A 14,563-nucleotide genomic window follows, 5' to 3' on the forward strand; every position below is an offset into this window, starting at 1 on the left:
GAATAACAGCAAAATTTAAAAATACAACCACATTTAAAAATACAACAAAAAATGCATTAAACCTGAAAATAAATTGTGAAATCCTCATCTTGGCTGCAGAAACAATGTCTGAAGTTCCCGAAGCAGCAAAAGCAGCGACAGCAGCAGCCTGGATCGATCCACAGGCAGGACAGTCTTGTCCCGGGCCAGGATTTCACTGGAATGTCATCAGCTCCTTGGGAATTGCCTGAAGGTGAGATGGAACTTTATTCTGCATTTGCTGTCCCTTTCCCACTGGAGCCAAAGTGTTGGCTCTGTGTCGTGCAGGGCTTGAGCTGCTAAGGACAGGCTCTGAGGGTGTTTGGGAATTAAGGTGGGAGAACTTCCTCCGCAAGTGTTTGATTTGCTTTTTCATCTCTCAGAATTTCCATGATATTTGGTATGGAATCCCTCAGAGGGGTTTATCTCCACATAAGCCCTGAATATCCCAGTAGGTTTCAGCTGGGAAAAAGGACCTTCTGGTTCTACTTTTTTCCATCTGATGTGTCACGGGCTGGTTTAAAGTTTAGCTAAAATCTCAGCCAGCTGTTCCCTGAAGTCAGATGAAAGGAAGATTGCCACACCCAGCTCACTTCTGCAGCACTTTCTCAGGAAGGCCGGCGAGCCACAGGATTTCAGCTGCCTTAGACTTGGGAACAAGTCCCTGGTTTAGAAGCTTTCAGGAACCTACTCAAAGGGAGTTCTCCTGAGATCCAGTCTCTCCGTGGCAGCTTCCCATCCATCCTGGGAAACTGGGCAGGGACCTCACTGAATCCCCTCTGCACTGGGCACCTTTCCCCAGAGAGGTGCTGCAGCAGCACTTGGCAGTGAGTGTTGGGTGGGGTTAGTTGGGAGGAATCCAGGATCACTGCCGGGCTCTTTGCAGCCCTGAATTCCCAGTACTAGGAGATGAGCCTCTGGAATTACCCTTTCCAGCACAGCAGCCAGTTTGTCCCAGTCCGTGTGACCTGGGATTGATCCTGATTTATTTGACTCTGGAGTCACTGAAGTGCTGGATTATGGAAAACAGACACTATGGATAAACCCCTCGTGTCACCTGGTGATTTTTGGACAGGGCTCAGGAATTTGCAGGGGGTGCACTCTGGATATTCCTGGGACAGGATATTCCCGCACCTGGTTTTCTCTCTTCCAGATGTCCCTCTGATTGATCTATTTCACAGTGGGTTCCTAGGGCACATTGGTGGGTGATTCCAAGAATTTGAAAGTAGTGGGAAAGCAATGGGACAACATGTGAACTTGATCCATTTCTAGTAATTCCAAACTTCTCCCGCAACACAGTTCTGGGGAAACCTGGTTAAAGAGTAAGGATGCAGAGGAACAAGTGATCTAAAACCCTCTGGCTCTCTGTCAGAGCAAACCTGGTCACTCCAGTGGATTTCCCTTCGAAACTGTGGGATCATAGGGTTTTCCAGGAAACAATAACAAGGACAGAGGTGAGGTTATAGGCTTCCAATTCTAATGATTTGGTGGACATAGGAATGATTCTTGTATGTTTTACACTCCTCTTTTTTTTCCTGGAATAATTTTAAAATGATTCCTATAACAAACCGTGTGAATTTGGGAATTTAAATTGGAAAGTAAACGGTGCCAAATGAATGGGAGGGAGAGCTCACAGAATCCTCATGGAATACTGGAGTGGTTTGGGTTGGAGGGGCCCTTAAGGATCATCTTGTTCAGGGATACCTGCCACTGTGCCAGGTGGCTCCAAGCCCCATCCAGCCTAGCCTTGAATGCTTCCAGGGATGGGGCAGCCACAGCTCCTCCGGGCAAGCTGTGCCAGGGCCTCCCCACCCTCCCGGGGAAGGATTCTCTCCTAAGGTCCAATCTTTGCTGTTTTTCCACAGGAGGTGGGCTGTGACAGGGGAATTGTCTCCAAGGCGGCCCAGGATCGGGGCGGGCTCTGCGGTGGGGACGATGCCGCTGCCGGGCAGGGAAAGGCACCTTCCCCCCACTGCCAAAAAGCTGTGAAGGGATAACCTCTGCCTGCAGCTGCCTGGAGTTGCTCTTGGCCCTGGGCTTTCTGTGCCCCTCGTGGCCACGGGCTGATGGCAGGATCGCTCCAGCCTTGGGACAGACGGCCTGAAGGTGAGCCCCGGGGCCTGTGTGGGGCAGGGCTGCCCCTCGGCCCCTGAGCACGGGGGGGGGTGTGTGGTGGGAGTGGACTGGCCAGGCTTTGGCAATCTGGTCCCCAAAAAGACTAAGTGACCTCTTCCAACAGGGGAAGACTTTCTGGCAAGCGGTGCCAGAAAGAACTGGAGTCTCTGGAGAATAAAAGCTGGAAGTGTGCCCCCGAAAATCCCCAGCCCCGGGTGGTCAGTGGTCTGACTTGCACGGACTGGTGGCCTTGGCCAGGAGCGGTCCTGCCGGCCTGTAATTTGAATTTCCTGCCCAGGCTGTAATTTTAATTTCCACTGGGTGCTGGCAAAGCCCCCCTGGGGGTGAGCCCCAGTGCCTGGCAGGAGCGGAGCGGGCTTGTGGGGCCCTCCTGGCAGGCCTTGTGTTTAAGGGAAGGGCAGGGGAGCCTTTCTCTGTCCCAGAGGAGCTTCGGTGTTCTTTCTTCCTCTCTGGAGGACTAAGAACTAAAAAAATAAAAAGCAAACGAGAAAGAAAAGAAAATGAAATGAAAACTAAAGAGAATAAAAAATTAAGGAAATAAAGAAGGAACTATAAAATACAAAAGAAAATTAAAGAAAAAAATTAAAAGCTAGCAAACTAAAAAGGCCCTAATAAAATGACAAGTGAAATGAAAGGGAAAAACAAGGCTTCTTGGGCACCCCGGGGTTTACTCCCCGCCCCGCCCTCCGCCCCGTCACTTGGGGGTCCCCCCTGAAGTGTGAGAAGGGGACCCCAAAAGGTGGGCGGGGGAAGGGCGGGGAGCCGAAAAGGCAGCGGAGGGGGTGCCGCGAAATGTGAGGGAGGGACCCCGGCAAAGCGGGCGAAGCGCGCGCAGCGAGAGAGCGAAGGCGGGCGGTGGGGTGGTGCGGGGGGGGCAGGCAAGGTGGCGGCGGCGGCGCATGCGCAGTCGTAAGCGAGACGCCGGCGATCACGTGGTAAGTGAGGGCGGGCGGGCGGGCGAGGGGAAGCGGCGATGCATGGGCAGTGGCTCCTGTGCCGCTGCAGCGCTCCCCGCTCGACTTGAGGGCCGGCTCCGGCGGCACGGCGGGAGCTGCGGTCTCTCGCCTCTCCCGGGGTGTGCGCGGGGGGAATAACGTGAAGATTTTTGGGGCGAAAGCGCAGAAATTAGCGAGGGTCGTTCTCCGGGTAAACCGGGGCACCGGAAGTAGAGAGCGACCGGGCTGTTTTCGAGGGCGCACCACCCGGACCGGAAGTGCTGTGAGGCCGCCCCGGAAGAAAGATGGCGGCGCCAAGACCGAAAGTCCTCCAAGGCCCTACACAAAGATGGCGGCCCCGGCCCGGAAGTTCGCCCCTACACAAAGATGGCGCCGCCAGGACCGGAACTTAGCCCAGGCCACATTAAAGATGGCGGCGAGAGGCCCCCTCGCCTCAGAGAGGCGTTTATCCTGTTGCCTGACCTCCGCCCCGACCCGGACCCCCGCCCCGCGCCCGCAGCTCCGTTTCGCCGCGCCGCTTCCCACTGTGGGGACGGGGCGGGGCGCTTGGCGGCGCCGGGCGCGGGCGGCGGCAGGCACCGGCGCGGGCAGCCCCCTCTCGGCGCCGCGGCGCACGCGCGAGGATCCCAGGCAGTCGCGGCGCGCCGTCCGCCCGCTCCGTTCCGCTCCGCTCCGCTCCCGCCGTGCCCCGGAGATGCTGTCGGGGCTGCGCCGCCGCCTCCTCCCCCCCGGAAGCGACCCACGGCGGCAGATCCGACGTCGGGCTCTGCAGGAGATCGTCGCCGGGGTAAGCGGGGGCCCGGCGGGGGGGGCGGCGGCTGCTCTTCTGCCTCTCCCGCGGCCAGCGGGGACTGCAGGCAGGGGAAGCGACAGGCGGGTTTCTCGCCTCTGCGGAGACACTCGCACCTGCGTGCCGCCGCCAGGAGAAGGGGCGGCGAGAGCGGCAGGCGGCAGGGCCGGGCTCGGATGTGCCCTGGCATCGCACCCCCCCCCGCGGGGAGGGTCTGTGCTGCCTCAGGGACAGAGGAAGCGGATCTTGCAGCGCCCCTTTGTTCGCTCGTTGAGCTCGCAAGAGACACAAGGGGCATGAAATCCCAGGATAGCTGCGCCTGCCGTAGGGGTTGCAGGGAGAAGCAGCTGGGCGGGGGGGTTTGCTCTCTGCCCCTTTCCCACCTTCCCCTCGGTTCCCTGGGACTCCAGGGAATCCCAGCTCCCCTTGGCTTCTCCAGGGGCCTCGCGGCAGGGTTTCGAAGTGTGGCCCTGAGATTTTCTGGCCTTGGAACTGATGGCTGTTTCGGGGCACGTCTCAGCGGGCAGTGTGTCTTTTAACGCTTGCCAGGGCAGGAGAATTGCGGCGGAAGAAAGCAAAGGAAGCCCAGAGAGAAGTCCTTTGGGAAGCTGGGATAAAACCAGCAACTCTGTGACTTGCCCAGCTTTTCCTAGGGAAGGGCAGGTTTTAGGGAAGAAAGGCCCGTTCTCGCGAAAGGCGCCGCGGGTCTCGCAAGGGGGGGGGGCGCGCGGCTGCAGTGCCGCTCCCGGCCGTGTCCGCCAGGCGGCGACCGCGAGGCAGCGCCCGGCGGTCGGGGCGGGCTGGGAAGCGGAGAGCTGGAGCGTTTTGTCCCTGCCGGGCTTCTCCGAGCTTCAGTCCGGAGTCGGAGGCGTCCTAAGGATGCCTTGGGCTTGAGGGAGCGTGTTCCTGCTGAGTTCAGCGGGCGTTCGGTGAATTTGGGCTTCTGCGGGTGAATTCGGTCCGGTGGTGTGGTTTTGTTGGTTTCCGTCCTCGGGACAGTGACCCAAAGGTTCTTTTTCCCCTCGCCGTGGGCGCTCCGAGGAGACCAAAGGTGCAGAATTCTGCCGGTGACTTGGCTTGCGTTGCCAGTCCGATTCCCAGGATCGAATAGGGAAAGAGGTTCCTCCCGGACAAAAGGGGCCACCGCAGAAAGCTCGGGCTGCCCCGGCAGTGCCCGGGCTGGCCCCAGCACCTGGCAAAACCTCTTAGTGAAAAGGCAGGGAACAACTGCGGTTGTTCTGCCGTTTCTTTAGCCAGGGACTGCAACACAGACAAAATCGAGGTGCTCTTTGACCTGTGCAGGCTCCGAGCATTTTTCAGCCTTCCTTAGCAGGGCATTCTCACCCTCTGAAAAGCTGAAAGACTTTAACATCTGGATACACACCCGCAGCTGTGCAAATTAATGTAGTTTCTTTTAGGAAAGGAAGGGGAAGTTTTCCTGTTGTCAGCCTAAATACCAAGTCTACTCTGCTTTTTCAATCAGGTGACGAAGCTTATGGAAATAAAGACCAAAGGCCTCGAGGTGAGTACATTCTACCGAGTTCTGCTTTTCTGGGATCAGTTTGGGAAAATCACGTCAAATTCTAAAAAGCTTCTCTCCGTGTTTTCTAGTTGTTTTTTCAGCCTTGGTCTAAGTTTCATGTAGGAAAGGGCACAGAATTATTAGAACAGGCAAACTAGACTTTCTCGGGAGAGATGGAAGAAAAGTCTGCTGATTGCAGTTCTGCTTTTCTTGTCTTCCCTTCGACTGTCATTTTCTCTCCCCTGCTGTTCAAATAGGCAGCAATTAATTGCTCTGTTGAAGAGTTTGCTGTACTAAGTGTCTGTCAAATTGATGCCTTCAACTCAAGATAGCACCTGCTCCTTAGTTACAAAAAGTTCCTCACAGGAAATTTTCAGGCGTGCCCATAAATCTCCTCTCTGTTTGTTTGGGAGAACAGGGTTTTCTCATCTGTAACAGAATAGTCATGGCATTTGCTATGGAATGTTGGTGGCAATCTAGTCAGAAGAGGACCTTGTGCTTCACTAATTTTCCCTTTTTGTCGTTCGGGGTGACTTCTTCCCAGGGATGTTCTTCTTGACCCCCCGGGGCAAACGGAGGTGTTCACCTGGTCAGCGTCAGGAGCCATTGTAACTGAGGCCCTGGTAGGTAAGTGCTTTTTGTGTGACTGGACAGTGAAGCTGTCTGTGGGAATGACCTGGCTATTGGTCAGTGTAGTCCTAATTAAGGTGTCTTTTACTCCGTGTTCCCAGGCTCCCTCTTTCCCTTCGGTCGCTGTGTGTGTGCTGGACGCCTCTGGCAGGACTAACCCTGTGGCTTTTATGTCCAATGTGCTGTATGCCTGGAGGTAAGAAAAGCTGGGAGTGCAGTCCCTCTGCTTTGATTGCTGTGTCTCTTTGGTAGTGATTTTGGAAGGGAATCCCAGAGCGATTTGGTTTGAAGGGGACCTTCAAAGGGCACCCTGTCTTCCGTGGGCAGGGACACCTTCCACTCTCGTCCCCGGTTGGATGCTGCAAGTCCCGTCCAGCCTGGCCTGGAACACTTGCAGGGATCCAGGGGCAGCCTCGGCTTCCCTGTGCAGTGTGCTCTAATATTTCTCCACTGGCATCCTGAAAAATGTTGTCAGCGTGTTTTGTTGGACGACGGTAAGCAGGACCTGGGTGAAAATTGCGTTTTCTGAGGTGCAGAGGAAAGTAATTCTCCTTTGAAGTCCAATGTAATTCAGTTTTGCACGAGTCTTGTCTGCCTTATGTTTGAATTGCTTTCTGTTCTCGGCAGTTGTTTTAAATTAAACTTTTATTTTGTGTCTCCCCCCTCAGCATCCTGTACGAGACAAAGCTACCTTTCTTTCCTCGTGGGAATGGACCGGCCGGGCTTTGGCAATCTGGCCCCTCAAAAGACTGAAGTGACCTCTTCCAACAGGGGAAGACTGAAGCAAGGGGTGCCAGAAAGAACTGGAGTCTCTGGAGAATAAAAGCTGGAAGCGTGCCTCCGAAAATCCCCAGCCCCGGGTGGTCAGTGGTCTGACTTGCACGGACCGGTGGCCTTGGCCAGGAGCGGTCCTGTAGGAAGCGCCTTTGCCCAGGCTGTAATTTTAATTTCCCTTGGATGCTTGGCAAAGCCCCTCTGGGGGAGCCCCGGTGCCTGGCAGGAGCAGAGCGGGCTTCCAGGGAGCTATTCACCTGGTCAGCATCAGGAACCATCCTAACTGAGGCCTCGGTGAGTGCTTTTTGTATGACTGAACAGTGAAGCTGTGTGAATGACCTGGCTAGTGCTCGGTGTACTCCTAATTAAAGTGTCTTTTACTCCGTGTTCCCAGGCTCCCTCTTTCCCTTCGGTCGCCGTGTGTGTGCCGGACGCCTCTGGCAGGACTAACCCTGTGGCTTTTATGTCCAATGTGCTCTGTGCCTGCAGGTAAGAAAAGCTGGGAGTGCAGTCCCTCTGCTTTGGTTGCTGTATTTCTTTGGTAGTGATTTTGGAGGGAAATCAGAGAGCGATTTGGTTTGAAGGGGACCTTCAAAGGGCACCCTGTCTTCCGTGGGCAGGGACACCTTCCACTCTCGTCCCCGGTTGGATGCTGCAAGTCCCATCCAGCCTGGCCTGGAACACTTCCAGGGATGGGGGAGGCTCAGCTTCCCTGTGCAGTGTGCTCTAATATTTCTCCACTGGCATCCTGAAAAATGTTGTCAGCGTGTTTTGTTGGACGACGGTAAGCAGGACCTGGGTGGAAATGACATTCTCTGAGGTGCTGGGACAAGGAGGACTCGTGCGGGCACCTCCAGAGACAGCGGGAACGGGAGCGTGCTGCGGAGAAGGAAAGTTCCAGGTGGTGGGTGCTGAGAAATTTGTCCTTCCCTCGCCCTGTGCTCTGCACTTAGCAATGGGTCAAGTGCAGAAGTTTCCTGGGGACCCTGGAAAATGATGCCGGGTCTGCTAAGAAAAGTGGGGCCAAAAGAGCAGGACCTGGGTGTGCGAGCGTGGGAGAAACAAGGGACGGGTCATCCGCTGCCTCCAGGAGGGAGGGCAGCAGCAAAGGCCATGGACTAAAGCACTGAAGTGCCGTTCCCCAGGGAGCCCCTGCCCAGCACTGAACTTGCTTGTGCACTTGCTGTCCCTTTCCCAGCGGAGCCGAAGCGTCGGGTGCGGGTGCCGGGGGGATGGAGCTGCCAAGGACAAACTGGGAGGGTGTTTGTGAAGGAAGGGGGGAGAAGGAGCTCTTGATGTGCTTTTTTTACTTCTTCATCCCACAGAATTGCCACGAGAGGAAATACCTCAGAGGGGCTTCCCTCCAGATAAGCCCTGAATATGCCAGGAGGTTTCAGCCCGGAGAAAGGAGTTGTGGAAGAAAAGCAGCCTAAAAATAGCCAGCGGGGATCATCAGGTTTTCCAGCCAAGAAAAACAAGGAGGGAGATGAGGGAATCGGGTTCCAATTCCTAATGATTTGGTGGGTGTAGGAATGATTTCTGTGTGTTTTCCAGTCCCTTTTGATTCCTGGGATGATTTTAAAATGATGGCTTTAGCAATCAACTAAATTGGAGATGTTGTTTTTGTGAGGAAATGATGCCAAATAAATGCAGAGAGAGAGCATGGAATCATCTGGGGATCCTGGAGTGTTTTGGGTTGGAAAGGATCTCAGGGATCATCTCCTTCCACCCCCTGCCACAGGCAGGGACACCTTCTAATAGACATCCAGCCTGGCCTTGACCACTTGCAGGGATAGGGCAGCCACAGCTTCTCTGTGCCAGGCCACCTCCCCACCCTCCCAGGGAAGAATGTCTCCCTTATGTGCAATCTTTCCCTTTCTTCTCTGCAGGAAGTGGGCTGGGACAAGGGAATTGGCTCCCACGAGGCCGAGGATCAGAGCGGGCTCTGCACAGGGGATGACTTCCGACTTCCACTTCTGAACGGGGAAGGGCACCTTCATCCCCACCCCTGGCATGGGGACGGAGTAACATCTGCCTGCAGCTGGCTGGAGTTCCCGTTGGCTCTGGGCTTTCTGCCCACGGGCCGGGGATCATGGCCAGAGTCCTTCAAACCTGGGGAACAGTGGCCTTCACAGCATCCCTGCAGCCTGTCCAGGGCAGGCTGCTGCCCATCGGCCCCTGATCACAGGTAGATGTAGAACTGATGGTATTTAGGGAATGCTGATTGTATTTCCCTGACTTTAGCAACGTGGTCATTAAAAAGAGAAAAATAACAAGTCTATGGAAATTCCCCGCACTTGGGAGCTTGCAGGCTCTGGATTAAACTTGGCTCTCTAATGTTAAAACTGTGGGCGAGGGGCGGTGGCCGAGCAGGGCCAGCGGCGGTGCCGGACGGGGCCGGCCCGGGGGTCACTTCCCCACGGGGTCGCAGCCGCGGGACCCGCCCCCGCCCCGCGCGGCCCCTCCCGGCGTGCCCCGCCCGGCGTTGGGGGCTGCGGCCGCTCCCGGCGCTGCCGAGGCTGCCGGGAGGGACCGGCCTGTGCTGGGGGCACGGGGTTCGTTCCTTGTGTTCGAGGGCGGCAGCGGGAACGGCGCTGCGGGGCGGGACGTGCAGAGGTGCCGGGTGACGGCGGGGAAGCCGCGGCGGGGTCCGGGGGCTGCAGCTCTCTGGCTTCCCGACTGGCTTTGCAGACATTTGCCACCTTCAGAAGAGGCACAGATCCCCGCGGAGCTGAGCAAGGGGTGCGGGGAGTGCAGTAGGGTGCAGCGACCTGGGGCAGGGTTGTGACCAGGGGAGGGTGTGCGCAGTCCCCCACATCCGCACCCAAAACCAACCCAAAAGAACCCCAAAGCCCAGAGCGGAGCGCCGGCCCCTCCCTCCTGCTCGCCCCGCCTCCTCTCCCGCGTGCCCGCCTGTGACTCTACCCGCTCTTCTCTCCCCTCCCATGCGGGTCAGCCCCAGATGTGGCCAGTGAGGATGACAAAAAGGCGGGACAGCCCTAGGTGTGGGCAGTGAGGATAACGAGGGGCGGGCCGTGCTGGGTGGTTATCTGGGGCACTTTTTATAGGGAGCTTCTGCAGGGGAGCAGTCGATCTCAGGGAGTCTCTCAAGCAGTGATGGTGAGAGCATCTCGCAGGGGCTGGAGGAAGCATCTGATATACCTGGATTATCGCTCGAGGAAGGTGCCGAGGGATGAACCCTGTTCCAGGAAGCAGCGCAGGAGAGGGGAGCAGTGCACGTGAACAGGTGGGAGAGTATGGGGGTGCAGAGAAGATGCAGGTCGGACTGGAGGAAGACCTTGGAAGTTTCTTTTATTGATACGAACGTGCAAAGCAGAGAGTGAGGTGGAATATAAGCACTGTAGGTGCTCTGGCAGGTGAGCCAGGACTTAGGGGAGGGAATCGTTTTCCTGAGCACCTAAAGTTCCAATTGCCTCTCTCAGGAGCAGTCGAGAGGAGTTTCTACTTTGGGGCTGGTCTCCAAAGGCAGGCACCTGAGACTGCTGTGGGAAGCTTACTGCTGTCACCAGACAGTAATTTCCCCTGATATTTTAGCTACTAAAACCAGTGAGTTTTATTTCCTCTGTGCACAAAACCTGATGGTATTTGTTAAACTCACTTGCTAAGTTATGCATTGCTTGACGAACCCTTGCCTCTTTCCCTTTTCCTAGAGGGATGATTGGTCTTGTCTTGGAAGCAAGAGAATGTCCTGGTGCCTGTGCTTTTGCCATTCCCCCCCCCCCGCTTATCTTGTGGTGAGTCACTTTGACTGAGACATGCCCCCTTTGAGCCTTACTTGGTGCCATGTGTGATTATTGTCAGCACTGGGAGAAGGGCACAACTTGCCATAATATTGGCCTGTTTCCTCCTCTGTGCAAAAGGACGTGTTTTAGCAAGTGTGATGTTGCCTGGTGCCACCTGCAGAGCTCTCTGGCTGCCTGACCTTTCTTTTCCTTTTGCTTTTCTTTCGTGGCTGTAATTGGCACGTGGATAATTTTAGAAAGCTGTTAAGTTCCTTGACTGTGTAAATTTGCTGGTAGTACCAGGGAGGGAAATGCTTGAAGAAGTAGCCAGTAACTTGGCTATGGGTAGAATTTCTGAAGGAATAACAACAGTGAGGGGAAGAAAATAGCAAGCATCCAAGAATTTGGCTGTTTTGAATGCACCAAAGTATGTTGTTTGGCACAGTGTTCTGAGCAGATGGTTTTGGGGAACAGGTTTTGAGGAAATTCAGTGTTGGTTGTGTGTGCCCAAATGTGTCCCTCTGTGCTTGTCTCCTGCTGCACGAATCCCACCAGCAAGGCTGCTGTTCCCGCTCTTGGCATTGCCGTGGCTGTGCTGCTATACTCAGATCCGATGGGTGGGTTGGGGGTGCTCGACAGCTCTCCGTCAGAATGGCGAGGTGGGGGTGCCCATCCTTAGGGTTACGCTGTGGGTCAGGAGCATTTTGTGGTTTTGCTGTTGGAAGATGGAAGGGAGTGTGTGCTTTTTAAATCCAAGGACAGTCAAAAAGATGGGAGAGATCCCAAGCAGGTTTGGTGGCACGACATCAGTTTTAAAAACTCCTAACCCTTAGAGAAATGGCCTGGGAAAATGGTTCTTTGATTGCAAGGAGGATGGGGGGTTTGCTGTACTCACTAACCAGAACACTCGCCTTGGGATGTACAGGGTGACAAAATCTTGACCCTGCCTAGGCTTGAGAAAACATGTATAGGTACCTGTGTGCGACATCTGCACGGATGTAGGAAAGGAGATCTGTGACATTCAGCTGCCAGGGAGTCAGGAAACTGTGTGATTGTCTGAAAAAGGCAAAAGCTCTGTCGGCCTCTATTGACACCTGTACCAATGGAGATGCAAAATACTTTTTCCTCCTCTCAGCTGAAGACCTCACTAGAGGTTTCACAATAAACATTTTGCAGATGAGACTGGACGTGGCACTCAGTGCTCTGGTCTAGTTGACAAGGTGGTGACTGGTTTTTCCCTAGTCTAGGGACGCTGAACTCATCAGGAGCAGAGTGTCAGTCCTGCTGTGCTGAGCAGGCCCGGGGCCACCAGTGGCTGTGCTCCGCAGCAGGGCTGGCCTCAAAGCTTGGCACCCTCGACTCTGAGGAGGTAAACTAAAGACTGCACTTGGCAGTTTTCCCGGACTCTGGCAGCGTTCCTGGACCTGTTCCCAAAACAATAGATTGGTTTGCAAAATAACATCGAGCTTGGCTGTCTTCCTGGACAATGTTTTCAAAACAGGCCAAACTTAACCAAAATATCCTGGATGAGCCCCCAATAAGAATGTGTGTATCAGTTTGGCCTGGCTCTCCTGCCAAGTCCAAGCTGTCCCCAAGCGAGGGAAAAGAAAATGAACCACAGGAAAAAAAAAAAAGTTCAAACAAAAAGGGATTATATCAAATATATATATATTACATATATTTACAATTATACCTACAATTTGAATATATTATACACAACAGGGAAAAGGAGGGGGGGGAAAACAGGGATAAAAAGAAACCTAAAAAACAAATATCTTCTAAATATACCCGTTAATAGAGAGCTAAAGAATAAATATAAAGACAAATTAAATACTTCCCTGAGCGGGACAGCAGAGCTGTGCAAGACAGCAGCCAATTCCCCCACGCCTCCCAGAGAGACTGGAGATAACGGCAGGTCTGAGTAGCAGGCCCTGGCCTATATAAGCAAAGCCCGTCTACGGAGAGACCTTCAGCCACCGGAAGAGAGAAAAGCGAACTCTCTTATCTGCGCCTTTTTATATGTTGTGTTACAGAAAGGAATGATATGGAATACTTCCTTTGTCACTTTTCTAGTTCCTTCCTGGTTACAAGCTGGTCTCCAGGAAGGCCTAGGGTAAAAACTATCACAAGTTTGCAGGAGACTAGTGGTTTGATTAGTGCCCCATTATTGCTTGTAAAAACAGCATTTTCAAATGATTTCTGGTGAAAGGCTTATCTTTGTTCAGGCTTTCAATTAAAAAAAAAATTGAAAATCACCCTCCAGAAGAAGTTATTTTGCAGAGGTTGTCCCTACAGACTGAGGCGCACAGAGGCCAGGGTGTGGGTGCTGTGGATTCGGTTCGAGGTGGGTCTGTGAGCACATATTCTGATCCCGGTGTTACAGCCATGTCCTAAAGCTTCATGGGCTGATCTCCCTGCAGCAGTGTCGTAGGGTAGGGCTGAGACATCTGGCACTGACTCTGGAGCGCAGTAAACAAGGGGGCGTGTGGTTGAGTGGAGCCTGAGCCAGGAGACAAGGCACCATCCTCATACAGGTGAGGTTGGTGGGGAGTGAAGGGATTTATGCAGGGTCCTTCCAAAAATGCCTGAAAATTCTTTGGGGGTGGGTGAGGCACAAACAATACTAGTATGGCCAGTCTTTGCGAACGAAGATTTGGGAAAGGTCATTACCCTTCGAGCCTGCGCAATGGATTTTTTAGGTGAGACACAGTGTGCGCTGAACTGAGCCCACCCTTTAATCCTAAGGTTCATCTGCTGGGGCTGAGCGAAGCTCGGACGGTGGCAGCGAGGTCCTCAGGACGTAGGTTTGTTTTTAGAGTGACCTTCTCTTAGATGGATGGTCTTACAGGGCTGATGAGCTCCATCTGCCCGGAGCGCTACCCTGACCGGGAATTGAACCTGGGCCGCGGCGGTGAGAGTGCCGCATCCTAACCACTAGACCACCAGGGGGCCCCACAAACAATACTAAAGACTAACATTTCTCATTTTTCTATATATTGAAAAATAATACTACTTTATATATAAATTGATTTCAAAATAGAACCTTTTAACAGCTGTCTTATATATAGGATCTTAGAGTATAAGAAATTCTGAATATAGATATATAGGGTTGGGAAATACAAATGTAATTTTTATATGTAAAAAAACAAGAAAGGGCGTGAAAGTATGAGAAAATATGCTGGATATGAAGGAAATAGAAACTGTGTGTTCAGAGAGTTTTTTCTGTCTCCTCTCAGTGTAACAGAGCAAGTCTGAGATCTTGGCTGGGATTTAAACCACTGCTGCCACCTGCTGATGAACACGGAGTATTGCAGTCGTCCCCGAAAAGGAGGCGCCTGGCTCCGCCCCCTCGAGCTCGTTTCCCTCCTCCTCGCCTGTGGCTCCACCCGCCCTCCCCTCCCATGCGAAGCTGCCCCAGGTGTGGCCAGTGAGGATGATGAGGAGGAGGCCCTGCTGGGTGATTATCTTGGAGGACTTTGTGTAGGGAGATTTTGCAGGGGAGTGGCTGATTCCAGGGAGTCTCTCAAGCAGTGATGGTGAGAGCATCTTGCAGCAGCTGCAGGAAGCCCCTGGGTGTATCTGGAGATGGATCATCACTTAAGGAAGGTGCCGAGGGATGAGCTATTTGCTGGGAGGCAGCTCAGGAGAGAAGAGCAGTGCACGTGAATAGGTGGGGGAGTACAAGGATTCAAGAAAGATGCAGCTTGGACTGGAGGAAGAGCCTGGAGGTTTCTGTTACTGATATGAATGTGCAAAACAGGGAGTGAGGTGCAGTATGAGGGTTAGGATTAGGGTTAGGGTTAAGGTTTAGGGTTAGGGTTAGCAAGGGTTAGGGTTAGCAAGGCTTAGGGTTTAGGGTTAGGGCTTAGGTTTAGGGTTTAAGGTTAGGGTTTGGTTAGGGTTAGGGTTTATGGTTAGGGTTAGCAAGGGTTAGAGTTAGGGTTTATGGTTAGGGTTTATGGGTTAGGGTTAGGGGTTAGAGTTTGGGTTAGGG

At 53.7% G+C, this 14,563-nt stretch overlaps 1 protein-coding gene across 1 annotated transcript; it reads left to right on the forward strand.

Annotated features, from left to right (window-relative positions):
• Positions 1-3,114: 3,114 nt before the first annotated feature.
• Positions 3,115-9,113, forward strand: LOC135416936 (uncharacterized). Its single transcript, XM_064660303.1, has 4 exons — positions 3,115-3,897; positions 7,221-7,315; positions 7,647-7,730; positions 8,716-9,113. Exons 1-4 carry the CDS (start codon positions 3,439-3,441, stop codon positions 8,804-8,806), a joined length of 729 nt encoding a protein of 242 aa, XP_064516373.1. The 5' UTR covers positions 3,115-3,438; the 3' UTR covers positions 8,807-9,113.
• Positions 9,114-14,563: the final 5,450 nt, after the last annotated feature.

Source organism: Pseudopipra pipra, chromosome 7 (assembly GCF_036250125.1).
Source record: "Pseudopipra pipra isolate bDixPip1 chromosome 7, bDixPip1.hap1, whole genome shotgun sequence".
In the NCBI taxonomy this organism is placed as follows: Eukaryota; Metazoa; Chordata; class Aves; order Passeriformes; family Pipridae; genus Pseudopipra; species Pseudopipra pipra.